The sequence below is a fragment of the Polypterus senegalus genome, chromosome 8 (genome assembly GCF_016835505.1).
Source record: "Polypterus senegalus isolate Bchr_013 chromosome 8, ASM1683550v1, whole genome shotgun sequence".
In the NCBI taxonomy this organism is placed as follows: Eukaryota; Metazoa; Chordata; class Cladistia; order Polypteriformes; family Polypteridae; genus Polypterus; species Polypterus senegalus.
In genome coordinates, this window is record NC_053161.1 from 171,265,474 (window position 1) to 171,283,442 (window position 17,969).

General features: G+C 37.9%; 1 protein-coding gene across 1 annotated transcript in view; it reads left to right on the forward strand.

Moving 5' to 3' along the window:
* LOC120534701 (zinc finger protein 160-like) overlaps positions 1 to 17,969 on the forward strand; it is a 158,597-nt gene that overhangs the window by 100,632 nt on the left and 39,996 nt on the right. The window contains 1 exon segment of the mRNA XM_039762288.1: positions 5,636 to 6,093. Within this exon segment, the coding sequence (XP_039618222.1) occupies positions 5,636 to 6,093 (458 nt within the window).

The following is a 17,969-nucleotide window of genomic DNA, read 5'->3' on the forward strand; positions in this document are numbered from 1 at the left end:
ACATTTAACCATTAGTCAAATATAACACAAGTAAACACAAAATGCAGTTTTTAAATGATTGTTTTTATTATTTAGGGAGAAAAAAAATCCAAACCGACATGGCCCTGTGTGGAAAAAGTAATTGCCCCCTTGTTAAAAAATAACCTAACTGTGGTGTATCACACCTGAGTTCAATTTCCGTAGCCACCCCCAGGCCTGATTACTTCCACACCTGTTTCAATCAAGAAATCACTTAAATAGGAGCTGCCTGACACAGAGAAGTAGACCAAAAGCACCTCAAAAGCTAGACATCATGCCAAGATCCAAAGAAATTCAGGAACAAATGAGAACAGAAGTAATTGAGATCTATCAGTCTGGTAAAGGTTATAAAGTCATTACTAAAGCTTTGGGACTCCAGCGTACCACAGTGAGAGCCATTATCCACAAATGGCAAAAACATGGAAAAGTGGTGAACCTTCCCAGGAGTGGCCGGCCGACCAAAATTGCCCCAAGAGCGCAGAGACGACTCATCCGAGAGGTCACAAAGACCCCAGGACAACGTCTAAAGAACTGCAGGCCTGACTTGCCTCAATTAAGGTCAGTGTTCACGACTCCACCATAAGAAAGAGACTGGGCAAAAACGGCCTGCATGGCAGATTTCCAAGACGCAAACCACTGTTAAGCAAAAGAACATTAGGCCTCGTCTCAATTTTGCTAAGAAACATCTGAATGATTGCCAAGACTTTTGGGAAAATACCTTGTGGACTGATGAGACAAAAGTTGAACTTTTTGGAAGGCAAATGTTCCGTTACATCTGGCGTAAAAGGAACACAGCATTTCAGAAAAAGAACATCATACCAACAGTAAAATATGGTGGTGGTAGTGTGATGGTCTGGGGTTGTTTTGCTGCTTCAGGATCTGGAAGGCTTGCTGTGATAGATGGAACCATGAATTCTACTGTCTACCAAAAAATCCTGAAGGAGAATGTCCGGCCATCTGTTCGTCAACTCAAGCTGAAGCGATCTTGGGTGCTGCAAGAGGACAATGACCCAAAACACACCAGCAAATCCACCTCTGAATGGCTGAAGAAAAACAAAATGAAGACTTTGGAGTGGCCTAGTCAAAGTCCTGACCTGAATCCAATTGAGATGCTATGGCATGACCTTAAAAAGGCGGTTCATGCTAGAAAACCCTCAAATAAAGCTGAATTACAACAATTCTGCAAAGATGAGTGGGTCAAAATTCCTCCAGAGCGCTGTAAAAGACTCATTGCAAGTTATCATGCGCTTGATTGCAGTTATTGCTGCTAAGGGTAGCCCAACCAGTTATTAGGTTCAGGGGGCAATTACTTTTTCACACAGGGCCATGTAGTTTTGGATTTTTTTTTCTCCCTAAATAATAAAAACCATCATTTAAAAACTGCATTTTGTGTTTACATGTGTTATATTTGACTAATGGTTAAATGTGTTTGATGATCGGAAACATTTTGTGTGACAAACATGCAAAAGAATAAGAAATCAGGAAGGGGGCAAATAGTTTTTCACACCACTGTATCCATCAGCAAACATTATAATTGGAGGTGATTTCAATGAAATTTCAGATACTATAGGCAGTTATCCACCTAGACCTCAAGTTACCAGCAGCTCACTTCAGACCCACTGTCAAAATCTTGAGCTAACTGACATTTGGAAAGATTGCAACCCAGAAACTAAGCAGTTTACTTGGAGTAGAAAACAAAATCTCTCCTTTCACTCAAGAATTGACCTCTAGTTAATCTCGCAGAACTTGATATCTGTTACTAGGGAGGCTGAAATGTTACCAGCTATGTTCAGAGACCACAAAATGATTACTATTAAATTAAACCTAGATGCCAAAGGAAAAGCTAAAAGAATGTGTGGTGTGAAGAAAACACAGATTAAAGGTTAGGGAATCCAACCTTAAGGGAAAAACTGTGTTGTTCACTACAATGGTCAGGTTTTTAGTAAACGATTGACATTGAATGGCGGATACATGGAACAATTTATGGGATTAGGAACAGAAGTAAAACTGAAGGAAGGGTGACATGGATGATTTTTTGGCGGAGGTGACATCATCCATGAGCGACCATGGTGATTTCAGAATGAATTCAGGGTGCCGTAGCTTTTTGTTTCACATCTTTCCTGGCAAGATAAAGAGAGAAGCATTAATGCAATACGTTAGTTTCCTGTCTTGCAGTTTCTCGAGGCGCTTTGGGCCCTTTAGCTGCCCCCTAATCGCTCATGTGTGACAGCGATTATTGGAAGTTAAATAACAGCCTGTTACACCATAAAGATCTAAAGGGCATGATTTATAAGCATACAATAAAGTGCTGGAAATTGGCTAATAATGAGGAGACTTTGCAAAAAATTGTGTGAGTCTAAAATATAATACCCGTTGCTCAATTGTCACTTTTGGGAAGGTAAAGGCTTTAGAACAAAAATATCAGGTACTTAAATTAACACAGGGAATTTCAAAATTAACTAACAGTGAAGTAACATTATTGTAGACAAAACTAAATTAAATGTCCTGCAAAACCAGTTACATAAAATGTATGAGGCAAAGGGGGCTTTTGTGAGATCAAGAAGACAGTGGTTGGGGAAAAAGGAGAAAAGAATAGTAAATGTTTTTTTTTTCTGTCTCAAAAAAGTGGGGTGAAAACAACATGCTTCAAAATATTATAATTGATGGTGTCCTTTGCGAGAATCCTAAATTAACTGAAGAATTTACATCCAATTTTTACAAAGAACTTTACACATTAGATACTAATCGCGATGAGGCAATTGAGATATTTGGGTCCCAGAATATAAGCATGAATGAAATAAGAGGCCGTCAAAATTAAAGGATAATAAAACCCCTGGGAATGATGGCGTAACATCAGAATTTTATAAAAGTTTATAGACCCATTTCACGTTTTTTCACTTTTGATGGTATTGAAATGGGCGAATGACCTAATTCATTTAGACAAGGCGTCATCACCTAAATTCCTTACCCTAATTCAGATGTTCTATTTTAGCGTAATTGGCGTCCCTTAACTCTCTTGAACAATGATTACAAGATAATATCCTCCATAATTACTAACAGACTGAAATGACAGATAAATGAGCTTATTGATAAATTCCAGTCAGGTGTCCATAAAGATAAAAATATCTGGTTGATTTTAGACTAGACTGAATATAATGAATTTATTTCAGGGTACCCAGTGATTCTATTTCTGGATTATCAAAAGGCATTTGACAGTATAAGACATGAATTTATCTTCGGAAACCCTAAAAAACTTACAATGTTATACTTTTTGTGTAAGTGCAGTTATGACACATTGAGTGATGTAATATCTCAACTAAACTTTCTTATGTAACAATGTACACTCAATAACCTGCAATGACAAAGTGAAACAAGTTTTCAGAAAGGTTTGTAAATTTAATGCAAATCAAAAAGTTAAATCCTCTCATTTATGTAAGTATTCAGGCTGCCACTTCTGTACTTTTCAGAAGCTCCCATGGCAGCAGTTCCAACTTTGAGTCATCCTAAGTAAGTCTCCATAAGCAGAGCAGATGTGGATTTGGACAGCTTATCAAATTCTTCTTGGCAGATCTTCTTAGTCCTGTCTGCCATTTCAGAGCCGATTGAAGGTATTTTAAGGTGGCTGGAGTGCCAATCTTGCCACCAACCCCCAAGATTTCCCTGTCAAGTTAGAGGACCACTTGCAAGGCTAGATGCAGTTTAACATCATACCCAAAAATGAACAACAGGGATCACAAGCTGTTTCATTGCCGTAGCAGTGCATACTCCACAACCTGACCTGACCTGAGATCTTCTCAAGATCTGCTGGATTGTATAGGAAGCATCTGTAAACTTTGCAGGCCTCTCAACTGCTGTTCTATGTGGTTTAATTATGGTCTTTGGCTGGACCACTCTTGGACTCTTAGAAATTTGCCACAAAGCCAGCAAATCATTGTCGTGGTGGCTTACTTTGAGTCATTATAATACTGAAAGGAAAGCCATCAGCCCAGTCACTCAAGAGATATTAGACAGATGAAGAACAGTGTCTGATTGTTACCAAGAGTTTAGATTTTGTCTCATTTGAGGAGAGAATCTTTTTCTTCAGCCTCTCACAGTCCTTTAAATGTCAGTTGGTAAATTTTAAGTGGTCTGTTATATGCCTTTTACTCAAGAGTGACGTCCATCTAGCTACTCTATCATTAATTCCTAATTGATGTAGTGTTGCCAAGATGGTTGTTCTTCTGACCAGTTCTCATTACTTCTGAAAGTCTGTTACAGCAACCATTAAGTCTTTGGTCACATTTATGACCAACGCTAGTTACTCTGTTTAGCTGGACTCCACATTTTAGGTGAAATCTTGGTGGTGCCAAACTTCTTCCATTTCACAATTATTGAAGCCAAAGTCTTCATGGAAATGCCCACAGCTTTAGAAATGTATTTTTATCCCCTTATCTATGCCTAACCACGATTTGACTGAATAGGTCTACAGAGAGTTTCTTGAATATCTTGGCTTTGTTTTCATTCTGACATGCATTGTGAATCGTAGGGCCTTACATACATAGATAGACATGGCCCTTTCTAAGCAATGTCCAGTTGAGTCAAATTGCCAAAGGTGGATTCCAGTCAAGTTCTAAAAACATCTCAGGGAGGATGAAAGCAAACGGGATGCACCTGAACACAATCTGAAGTGCCACAGCATGATATCTGAATACTTAGACTGTACAAATGACAGATTTCAGTTTTTAAATAATTGTTTAACTTTTCTGAAAATGTAATTTCATCTTGTCATTAAGTGTACATTGATGGGCAAAAATCTCAAATTTATCCATTTAGAATGAAACTTGCAACACAGTAAAGTGTGCAGAAAAGCTCTGAATACTTTATGATGCCATTGTGGTGTTTATACAAACTGCTTAATCCAATTTAAACTGCATACATTTTCATACATTGACTGGGAGGAAAATTACATGGATTTTTTTTTCTCTCCCTACTCCTATCCGCTAATGCTGCAATATCATAAAGTACAACTGGTAAGGCCTGTTAATGAGTTTTAAAGAAGTTATGAACAATTTGAAGTCTGTGTTACTGCCACACAGCTCCAGTAGTGTGTACTTTGCATGTGCAGTTTTCAAGTGTGTCTTGCTGCTGTGTTTTGGTTTTTTTCTCTCCCCCATATTCTAAAGATGCAGTGACAAATCTAATTTTTCTTTGCGAGGTGCTGTTAGATCGGTACTAAGTTTTTGACTTTGGCATCGATACCAGCTTTCAGACTGCAGTACTGGTACCAAATCAGTAAATAACAGTCATCCCTACATACCACCTGAGCTCTCTCCTCTTATCAAGATTCCCTTTGATTAGAATATTCATGAAAGTTAGTAATTGTTTGTTACTTGTCTGGTCTTAGGGTTACCCACAGCAGATTGAGCTTCTTGTTTCAGCCTGTTAGACCTTCACTCCACTCCCAGGATTGTTTCACATCTGATAATTTGAAATAAAGAGCAATGAGTTACTGTCAGTTTTCTATGAACTGTCTAACTTTACATAAACCATAGCATAGAGCATGTTCTAAAAAGATATTAAAGTGTCGTTTGACATAAGTGATGAAGTTTAATGAAGTTAATTCCTGTTCTTTTTACAGAGATAAAGAAAAAGCTGCTGTTCGCTATAACATCTCGATGGATGTGAAACAGGAGCCCTGTGATGTGGACATGAATATCATGGAGATACCTTTAAATATTGAGGAGGAGGACTGTGAATCAGAGTCCATCTACACTAAACAGGAAAGTCTGAGCATCAAGGAGGAGGACGGTGAATTGCAGTCAGTGGGCATTAAAGAAGAACATGAAGAGAAGTCTGTCAGTATTGAGATGCATAACAAAGAAAATTTGAGTGTTGAGGAAGGCGTTCTTCATGATGGGTTTCAAGATGGAATGGTAACAGGGTTAGACTCTTCTCAAAGCAGACACTGTTTATCTCCAGCGTCTTCTGTCAATGTGAAGTCTGAATTATTAGAGTCTGATGCAAAGGGGGCTGAGGAAACTACATCTGTTAGGACTCAGGAAAATCCGCCACCATCTACAACGAAGTCTGGAAAAAGTAAGTGTAAAATGAAAATGTGTACGTTTTTTAGGATTGGGGTTTATGGGCCTGAAAGGTTGAGTCTTGTGGTTTTTATGGGAAATCCTGTGTTTTATTGTGTGTTTAAATGTAGTTTCAGATTTCATCTTTGTTAATGTAAGGTTTATCAATATGCTATTTTTCCATTGTAGTGATTTTACACTGAAGTCGTAAATGGGTCCCTGGTAAAGAGTGATATACAAATATACAACTGCAAGAAAATTTGTGAACCCTTTGGAATTCCATGAATACATATCTGCATGAATTACTCTAATTAATGCAGTCTGATATTTAGCTATGCTGCAATTACAGGCAACCACAGTTGTCCTAAACTAATAACACACAAACAATTAGACAACTTCTTGTCAGTCCTGAACACATCATTAAATATTCACTGTCCATTCCGTGGCCCTCCTTTCTTTATGTCCTGGTTGACCCTTCTTTAGCAGTAATGGCCTCCAACAAAACATCAAGTCAAGTTTTGAAAGTTCCTAAAGTCTTACTGTCTATCACACTAATTGGGCACTTATTCCAAGTGTCTATCATTCTTTGTGTAAAGAAAAACTTCCTAATGTTTGTGCGAGATTTACCCTTAACAAGTTTCCAACTGTGTCCCCGTGTTCTTGATGAACTCATTTTAAAATAGCAGTCTCGATCCACTGGACTAATTCCCTTCATAATTTGAAACGCTTCAGTCATGTCACCTCTTAATCTTCTTTTGCTTAAACTGTAAAGGCTCAGCTCTTTTAATCTTTCCTCATAATTCATCCCCTGTAGCCCTGGAATCAGCCTAGTCACTCTTCTCTGACCTTTTCTAGAGCTGCTATGTCCTTTTTGTAGCATGGAGACCAAAACTGCACCCAGTACCCCAGATGAGGTCTCACCAGTGTGTTATAAAGCTTGAGCAGAACCTTCTGCGACTTGTACTCCACACATCAAGGCGCTATATAACCTGACATTGTTAGCCTTCTTAATGGCTTCTGAACACTGTCAGGAAGTCAACAGCTTACAGTCCACTATGACTCCTATATCCTTCTCATAATGTGGACTCTTCTTTTTTCCGACTGCCCATTTTGTATTGTTTTACTAATCATTATATTATATTTTGATCACGTTAAGCTCTCCAGGCCAAAACCATGATGCTTCCTTCACCTTGAGGTTTTAGTATCGATATTCAGTTCTCTCTTACTTCCAGACATGGTGTCACCTGTTTTGAGAAAAAATTTCAAATTTTTCCTCACTTGTCTACAGATCATTGTCTGTTCTGGAACATCAAGGAGATCTCTTACAAGTTTTGAAATGTACAGTAATGCTTTTGTTAGATCGCATTGATTTCCTTGGTGTTGTCATTCCATAAACACCATTCATATGTCTTTTTTTTCACATGGACATATGCACAAAGACTTAATCATATCCCAGAGATTTCTGCAGGCCCTTCGCTTTTCCCTCCTGCTTTCACACTGTGATCTTTGCAGGATGCCGACTCCAGTTCTAAATTTCCTCCATTTTTGTAGACAGTTTGGTTTCCTATGGATTGATGGACACCCAGGCCTTACAAAATGTATATATATTTATTTTTTTTTTGATTTATATAGCTCTTCAGTTGTTCTAGGGTCGCAGTGGCAAGCTTTAAAATGTATCTTGATTAAATATTGAAGCATTGAATTGCAGCAACACCTTGAAGTGACACACTGACATCATTCTCGCTTTGTAAAGTGAAGAAGACTGTATGTGGTACTTCTGTGTGAGAATGAATGAAATATAACTTGTTTTGGTTACTGTTAATAAGTAGAGGTGGGGTTTAAATACATTTTCTCTATTTACAAGGGTGTTTTGTTATTCTTTGTCATCTACACAAGAGCTAGTTGAATATTTAGAAAAGGTACTTATGTTCAAACCTTTATTTCTGCTGAGTAGTGTGAAGAGAAAGCTTTGCAGTAGAGGGCAAGTCAGTAACTGGGATTCCTTCCTAGGAAGAAGTTATTAATTTCTTTAAATCCATCCTATATCATATGTAAAACGTTTAAAAACTGTAGGGGCTAAGTAAGGAGATAAAATAGAAACTGCAAAGCAAATAATACAGCTGAATAAGTCATAGATGACTATGTATCCCAATGCTAACTGTAGGGTATTTAGGGCATGAGGGCAACCATTAAGAAAGATATTTGGGAAGCGAAAAGGAGGTTACATAGGAATATTGCAGAGAAAGCAAAAGGTAGATGAAGAGTTTTTTTTTTTTTTTTTCCAGTATTTTAGTATTAAACCAACAGCCAAGAAGATGAAGCAGATCAGGAACAGTAAATGGGGATTATAATACATAGATATTGAAATATGAAATGCTCTAAACTTGTCTCTTTTTTCCTGAAGTTTTCAAATGTGAGGAAGTGGATAATATCCCAGTGGTAACAAGGACTGTTAAGGAGGTACTGAGAGATTTGGAAATTCTAGAGAGGGAAGTGTTGCTGAGAATAAATAGGCTGAAACCAGACAAATCACTAGGACCAGATAATATTTATCCTAAAGTGCTTAAGGGTTTTAGTGAGTAAATATAACATTTGATAAATATTTTCAGGAAGTCCTCAAACACTGGAAACTGACTGAAAAATATCCCGAAAAAGGTGACTGGGATCCAATCAATTATTGGACAATATGCTTAACATGCATCCAAGATAAATCAATGGAAGGATTTGTTAAGGAAAAGATGAGCAAGGCGAGAAGAGTTTTAATTAAAAGAACTCCCTCGTTTGAACCCATGCTGACATGTTTTACTAACATGCTGAAATTCTATGAGGATGTAAGAAAAGGATACGATCAAAATGCAGCAGATGATATTATTGATCTTCACTTTCTGAAATCATTTGATAAGGTGCCACATGAGGTTGGGCATCAAGTTAAAAGAAGTGGGAGTGAAGGGTGATGTTTTTAGATGGGTACAGAATTGGCTCAGACACAGGTAGGAGAGGGTGATGGTGCAAGGAACCTCATCAGAATTGGGTGATGTTAAGAGTGGTGTCCCACAGGGGTCAGTGTGTGTGTGTGTGTGTATATATATATATATATATATATATATATATATAATCATATATATATGATTTCGATAGGAATATGAATATAAAGCTGGGTATGTTTTCAGATGATACCAAGATAGGTGGATTGGCAGATAATCTAGAATCTGTCAATTCATTACAGAGAGCCTTAGACAGCATACAGACTTGGTCAGATTTGTGGAAGATGAAATTTAATGTAAGTAAATGTAAAGTATTACATGTTGGAGTTAAAAATGCATGATTTGAATACATATTTGGTCTGAAAATTAAAAGTACACTTGATGAGAATCTATTAAGAAGGCCAACAGAATGCCAGGTTATATAGTGCCCTTTTGTGTAGAGGACAAGTTACAGGAGGTTATGTTGAAGCTTTATAAAGCACTTGTAAGGTCTCACTTGAACTACTGTGTGTAGTTTCTGTCTCTAAACTATGAAAAACACAAAGCAGTGCTAGAAAAAGTCCGCTGAAGAGCGACTAGGCTAATTCTAGGGATGAGAGGTATGAATTATCAGAAAAGAGTTCAACTTTTTCAGTTTAAGCAAATGGAGATTAAGAGGAGGCATGTCTGAAATATTTAAAATCATCAAGGGAATTATAGCAGTGGAGCTTTACTTTGCTGTTACCTTTAAAAAGAGCTCAACAAGAAAATGAGGACAAAGCTGGAAACTTGTTAAAGGGACATTTTGCATAAACATTAGAGAGGTTTACTTCACACAGAGAACCACAGACACATGGAATAAACTACCAGGTAGTGTGGTGGAATGTAGCACTTTAGGGACCTTCAAAACTGATGTTGTTTTAGAGAAATTAGGTGGATCAGATTAGCAAGATTGGTTAGGCTGAATGTCCTGTTCTCATCATTTTTTTTTTTTTTGTAATATTTCCAGTTACTAATCAAAGGAAAATCATTTTATAAAACTCTCACTTTGTTTACCTTTACTTTCTCTGCATGAAGAGTGGTTCTCTGGCCACTCTTGAAGCCTGAAACCATTAATGACAGATTGAGATAATTTATTTTAGGTACAATGCCCAGTTGGGGCTGGGTGGTCTCGAGGCCTTGGAACTCCTGCAGATTTTGGGTTTTTTTTTCTTCCAGCTGGAGTTTTGGTTTTTGTATGTCCTCCCTGGCCAGCAGACCTTACATTTATTCTATGTTAACTAGTATTGCCTAACTTTATTCTTATTATTTATTTTTTTACTTTTTTTCTTGCTTCTTCTTGTAAAGCATTTTGAGCTACATTATTTGTATGGAAATGTGCTATTGAAGTAAATGTTGTTGTTATAGACTGATATCAGTGTAACTCATCCACACTCAATTTAAGAAACAGAAATACCCCTGGACTGCTGGCTTTACCATGAACCTGAGACAAGATTGATCTTCTCCCATGCTTAACAGTCAGAGACATTTTCTTGTCATGGAATTCCGTGCCCTTTCTTCTCCAAACACACCTTTGCATATTGTGGCCAACAAGTTCTGTTTTGACTTCATCAGTCCACAGGACGTGTTTCCAAAAGGCATCAGGCTTCTTTAGATGTTCATCTGCATACTTCTGATTTATGAAATTTGTGGTGATGATACAGGAAATTTTTCTTCTGGCGGCTCTTTCTTGAAGGTCATAGTTGTGGTGGTGTTGCTGCACAGTAGAACAGTGCATCACCACTCCAGAGTCTGACTGCAAAAGTCCTCCAGGAAGCTTTAGCAAAGAGGGGCTTTGAATTGCATTTCTAACAATCCTATGAAGAGTTGTCTTAGAACTTTTTCTTGGTTTTCCAGACTTTAACTTGATCTCCACTGTTGCTGCTAACTGCCATTTCTTAGTTATATTGTAAACTGAGGGAATGGCTACCTGAAAACTCTTTGCTATCATCTTGTAGCCCTTGCCTGCTTTATGAGTTTCATGTTTTTGATTTCTCAGAGTGCTAGGAAGCTGCATAGAGGAGTCCATGACTGCTACATTTTGGAACAAGGTTTGAGGAGTCTGAGAATCAATACAGCTTTACAATTTGCATCACCTGGCCATTCCAAATTATGATTGTGAGCAAGCCAAAGCCCTAAGGACGTAATTAATGTCTGAGATCTTAGGAAAAGTTATCTGATACCTCTAATCACTTGGGGTGCCCAAACATTTTCGGGGTACTCCTTCCTTTTTTTCACTCTTCAAAACAAAGATAATACACAAATCTTCTGAATGGAACGTTTCATCTTTAAATCTATTGTTTTTGGTGATCAATTTATCTTCTATTGACTTAACTATTCACAGTAACAGTTATTTTGATCAGGGGTTCCTCAAACTTTTACATGCCCCTGTAAATGAGATGTCATGAAAGTATATGCATCTGGTAATGCTACGTCTGGAAAGAATTATCTACTTGGCAGAGTATATTGTGCATCCAAATTATAAATTAAATGATTGAATCCTTATCTTTCTACTATAGAAAAATGGTTGGCAATCTAAAATGATAAATTGCAATTATTTTATGAGAAATACTCAGATTTTATTTCTGTCAGTGCTGCGCGTGCCATCAGCTTAATATATACCATGTCATGAAATCGGTACACCAGTCAACCAACTACAAGCCGATATCACAATAATGAGCAAAAACTGAACATTTTTAATTTAAGACTGATTAATTTGTGTAACACTACTGTCTTAATTCAGTTGTATTTCTTCTTTATAGCACTCTTCAGTGAGTGCAGGCATGGACTGCTTTATGTTTGCAGCAATAACGGAGATAATAATTCCATACATTGGATTAAATAGACAGTAAAACCTGGCAAATTTTAGTTTACTTAACATAAATAAGTCCTTAAAGTAGATACCCGTAAACATTATAATGGTGAACATAAATGTCACCGGCGTATCACAAAGGTGACCAGTCCTGGTGTCACCTGCCACTCCCCTATAGAGCTGAAACACCAACAGCTGTGCTCTTCCTCGGTTTTCTCATCTTCAAATTTTTCTCTGATTTCACAGCAGCTTCTGTAGGCCCTCGCACTGAAGCGTCACTCATCCATTGCTCTCTCTTTTACTTTGGTGATTAAAAGAAGCCATTTTGATGTTTGTTTTTGTGTCAAGTGATTTTAGTTTAATTGAGGACAAATGTCAGGACACATTCTGATTATAATTGAAAGTGCATTTTTCATGCTTGGCATGGCATTCTGTTTTATACAGGACCCTCCATTATGGCTAAGACAAAGCAACATTTTTATTTCATTTACCCCTTTGCTCCACAGTTTAAAATTATAAATTAATTAATTCAGATGTGATTAAAGTACACATTAATTATTTTCATTTAAGGGGATATGCAAACATTTTAGTTACACCTTGAAGAAATGACAGCCCTTTTCTTATATCGCTGCCCCCCATTTCAGGGTACCATAACGTTTGGGACAATTGGTGTCACAGGTGTTTGTGATTCCTCAGGTGTGTTTCATTGCCGTAGTCAAGCAGGAATAAGACACCTCAGCTGGCTTACTACCTTTGGACTCTGTAGTTGCCATTGTTCAACATGAGGAGAAGAGTTGTGCAAATGAATGTTATGAGACTTAAAAACAATAATAAGACCATTCAAGACATCAGTAAAACCTTTGTATGACTTAAATCAACCGTGTGGAATATCATTAAAAAAAAAGAACGCACTGGTGAGCTTAGTAATTCCAAAGGGACTGGTAGGCCAAGGAAGACCACCACTGCTAATGACAGAAGAAGTTGCTGCAGATTGCAGGTTGCATTTTGATCACAGCTTACATAGCCCAATAGGAACGATATTGCATGTATCTCTCTCTACCATTTAAATATACTAACCCATACAGAGGGCGTTACGTGCCTCAGGGTCACTGAGAGATTCCTCACCGGTCAGGCAGTTCACACTGAAACTTTGCCGTTGCTGAATAACACACAGCTGTTAAGACATGTAAGAGAACTGGGATTGTGTGATTTCTGAGTTATGTTCTCTGTAATGAAGGCTGCAGTTCAGTACACAATTCAAAGAGGATGACAGTAGGGAGTCTCAATCAGCTTAGAATTCAGTCATCATCATGAGCCAAAATGTCATTGAGATACATCAAAACTCACTCCTTGTGTAGCCTGTCATACTTTAGAATGTGAAATGAGATTTTCTATTTAGTTCTTTGTTTTGCCACCTGGAGTTTCTAAAATGCCAATTCGAAAAATGTCCGCATAGGACTTATGAATGCTCAACCTTGCAATAACTTTAAGCCAATTTTCACTGCTAGTTCTGGTTTTATAAATCCTGACTTTTGCATAAGAAATGGCTTACGCGCATGGCTTCCGAAGATTGGTAAATTTTATACATGTGCACCTGGGGCCTCATGTATAAACGGTGCGTTCACACAGAAATGTTGCATAAGAATGTTTCCACGTTTAAATCGCAATGTATAAAACCTAAACTTGGTGTGAAGCCACGCATATTTCCACAGTAGCTCATACCCTCTGGTACGGAAGTTCTCTGCTCGGTTTTGCAGACTGGCGGCACCCAGCATCACAGCAGTGCTACTGTTCCTGTGTGGTTTCTTTCTTTTTCAGATCCACATCCCTGACACAGCTTTATAAATACATTGAAATTAACCACATATTGTTTGTTAGTTTAAGGCATCTGATTGAAATTAACCTGTAACAATATAATGGTCCATGAAATGGTCAAACTATTCCAAATACCATAGCTGCTTTAGCGTTGCTACTCTCACTGCACCTTCTACTTCTTCTCTCATCTGCTCCTGTTAGGGGTTGCCATAGCGGATCATCTTTTTCCATATTACTCTCACTGCACCACTCGGATTATTTATATCACTGCATCTGAGTGGGGAATAACAGATCTACAGCAGCTGATCGGAAAGAGAATTATTGGGATACAGCATCAAGCACACGCTGCCTCAGCCATGCTGTCTATTGAACTGCTCTCATACGACAAATGTTTCAAACCCTTTTCTGTATGGACCTCACGGTTCAGAAACAGTTTCATCCCAAGAACTATAAACGCATTTAATCAAGTGCTCCTTGTAGAACTGTTTGTACTTCTAAGTACAATCACCTCACTGTAAACTTGCGATACAGTTATAAGATTGCACAACCTGAGCCACTTTATAAAGCGCGTATTTACGTATGATGACGATATTTTTAAGATGAATTGCAGCAAAATATGTTTGTTTTATTATACAGATAACACTCTTAACTTCATTTAAATAATCTATATTATTAATAACTAGCAGAATACCCGCGCTTCGCAGCGGAGAAGTAGTGTGTTAAAGAAGGTACGAAAAAGAAAAGGAAAAATTTTAAAAATAACGTAACATGATTGTTAATGTAATTGTTTTGTCACTGTTACGAGTGTCGCTGTGATATATATATATATAGCAAAATACCAGCTTACTTGCGATGTCATGTGTTAAAGAAGTTATGAAAAAGAAAAGGAACCATTTTAAATATAATGTAACATGATTGTCAAAGTAATTGTTTTGTGTATTTGGTGGCAGCGTCACAAAGTTATTTTCGTCTAGCTGCATCAGAAAATGTACCATGACGTCTGACACGCCTCCTTTTTACTGTTTTCTCACAGCTTGGATTGCTGCTGTCATATACATACATACATACATACATACATACATATATACACATACATATATATATATATATATACACATACATATCTTCATATCTACATATCTATATACATATCTACATATACACATATATATATACATACCTATGTATGTATGTGTGTGTGTATATATATATATATATATATATATATATATATATATATATATATATACACACACATACATATACTTGTGTGTATGTTTGTATGTGTCTATATGTGTGTGTATAGCTTTGGTCACTGAGTGCAAGGGAAAAATAATAAAATATAGTGTATAAGTTATTAAACAGTAAAACATTAATGCTTTTAAGAAGTACAGGTACATTGAGCACTACTGGAGTGGTTGGGTAAACTACATTTTAAAGACTGTGTAACACAACAGGTAAGTAACTAACAGCAGCTAAAATGTATATGGATCATCTCTCGGTAGTAGATCCCTTTTGAAAGGCTACACGGCTGTGGTATAGAAATTACATTTTCTATGTGAGCGTTCAAATTTGTGCCTCTGGTAATGTGCCTTACCGGCATTTAAAGAAAATTAGTTTTGTGTCCTCTGCAGTGTTAAGAGAGAAAGGCTTTGGTTTGGGATAAAAGGAAAAAAGGTGTAAAGAAAGGAAAGTTGCCTTTTTCTTTTATATAGTATAGAGAGATGTGTTAAGCTGGCGTTATGATCGCCTTTTGGGGACAGTCGCGGTGGGTCTTGTGTAGACTGGTGAGGCGTCCCGCCATTAATCGGCTGTGATGGCACTGTCAGTCCTCCACTCGTGTGCGTGAATTCATAATCCGAGTTTAGGTCCTCATAATCGTATACGTGCAAAAGAAAGTGTGAATCACCTTAATATTATTTTGCCGTGGTGTAGAAAAGGGGTCCGTGTTTGCACTTGTCTGGGCTATAGCGCAGGGGAGGATGAAAAAATTAAAAGTGCTCACTTTGACTTAAAGCAGAAGCGCAGTCAGCGTCTCAAAGGCGGCACAGCTATGCACGCGCTGGCTGCTCGACTTTTGCTGGGCAGGAGACCCCTTTTGTACACACGTTCATGATATCAAAAGTCTCAGCGCTCTTTGGAGGTAATTCATATATTATATATATAGCAAAATACCCGCCGCAGCGGAGAAGTAGTGTGTTAAAGAAGTAATGAAAAGAAAAGGAAACATTTTAATAATAGCGTAACATGATTGACATTGTCATGAGTGTTGCTGTCATATATATGCCTGCCTAAATAAGTCACGCTCGCTTTGCTCTTACTTTATTTACCGTTCATTTAATCACGGCTAATGGTGGAAAAATTATAAAATGGAAGGAGGATGGCTTTACCAAAACAATTATTGATGGCGAATCGATTATTCATAAAGCTTGAATTGGTGATCTGTTTTTCTGTGTTAACCTCATATTTTTCATACTTCTTCTCAAACTAAGGTGTGCGAGGGTAAAATGAATCGGGATGCTGATCAATGTAATCGGTGTACCAGGAAATCATGCATTGACAAAAGCTCCCTTTGCTTGTAATGCAAAGTGTGATTAAATGCATTATTTTTAACGTTATGGAGCACATGCATCAAGCTTCTCAGCTGTGCTTGTGCTAAGAAAAGGAAAGATTTTAAAAATAACGTAACACGATTGTCAATGTGACCTTTTGTAAGTAGTGCCTGGAGGATTCAGTGTGGAGAAACTCTAGAGAGAGTGTGTGTATTAACTTGTGGATTTTTCTGTGAGTATTTGGTGGCAGTCTGACGAAATTGCTTCGGAAGACGGCGTTAGCTGCAGAGCTCAGCTCAGAGTGAAATGGGATGAATGGGGGGAGATGATGGCGTGACTCCCCACCCGCCTTAACTGTCAATCCCCACAAACACAGTCTCGGAATTTGCATAAGCACACCCTTCACCTACAATTTTAACTTAGTTACAAAGTGATCAAAACTCTCGTTTATATCCTGCGTCCTCTCATTAAACTTGTATCCCGCATTACCTGTGGGCATGTGAAACGCCAGCGGTAGCCTGTCTATGAACTTAATTTAAAGTTTAGGTTTACACCGTGCTTTCTTTCCGAGGTAGCAGCACTCATGAATATGGTATTATATGTCACTCGCTCGCTTCTTATTGTTTCGCTGCCTTCTCAATTATATAATGCATGTTTTCTTAAGCGCTTTTTGGAGGTCTTCCTGGTTTTCTACGCACTGCGTTGACAGTCAGTTCACGTGATTACGTGGGAGGCGTGATGATGTCACACGAAACTCCGCCCCGTCATTGCAGCTCAACTCCATTACAGTTAATGGAAAAATACCTTCCAGTTATGACCATTAGGCATAGAATTTCGAAATGAAACCTGCCCAACTTTTGTAAGTAAGCTGTAAGGAATGAGCCTGCCAAATTTCAGCCTTCTACCTACACGGGAAGTTGGAGAATTAGTGATGAGTGAGTGAGTGAGTGAGGGCTTTGCCTTTTATTAGTATAGATATATATATATATATGATAGATAGATAGGCAGACAGGGAAGCTGCTATATAATAATAAAATTACTGTTATTACTATATAGATAGACAGGGAGTTCAGGCAGGCAGGCAGTGAGAGTGGCTCAGGTTAAAAAGAAAAAAAGATAACACTTTCTCCCCAGCGGGGAATCGAACGTGGGTCTCTTAGGCACGGCAAGCCTTCTGCGCTCTGAGGCAGTAAATCTTACCGCTACGCCATGAAAGCTGTTATTTCGTTCTAGAACCTTTTGTAAAAGTGTTTCTTTGATCTTTGGACTTCAGGCTTCAAACATTTTATAGTTTATACCTACATTTTGTACCATTTACTACTAAAATATGAAAAAGTTTCTGTTTTAAAAATGTGTTTACACAGATTACTGTAGAAACGGAACACACATGAAATGCGTGTGTTCCAAATAACGATCTATTATTTCAACTCTAAAACTCCACTAAACTCCCAGATAATCAATCAAGGCATGAGCTGAGAGAAGTTGGTGCACGTTCGGTGGAGGGATGGAATAGCTGGCTGCTTGCAGCTTCTCTTTATCAGCACATTTAGAGGACAAAAGACGCTGGCAGAGAGATGTGAATGGATTTAAGGTGGGCCGGATCTACGAGTTTTTTCGTAGACTGTGGTAATTCTAGTATTAAGGGCTATATATATTGATTAGCATTTTCAAAGAGGTGTAATTCTGGGAGGAGTTGGGGTGGGGCAGCAGG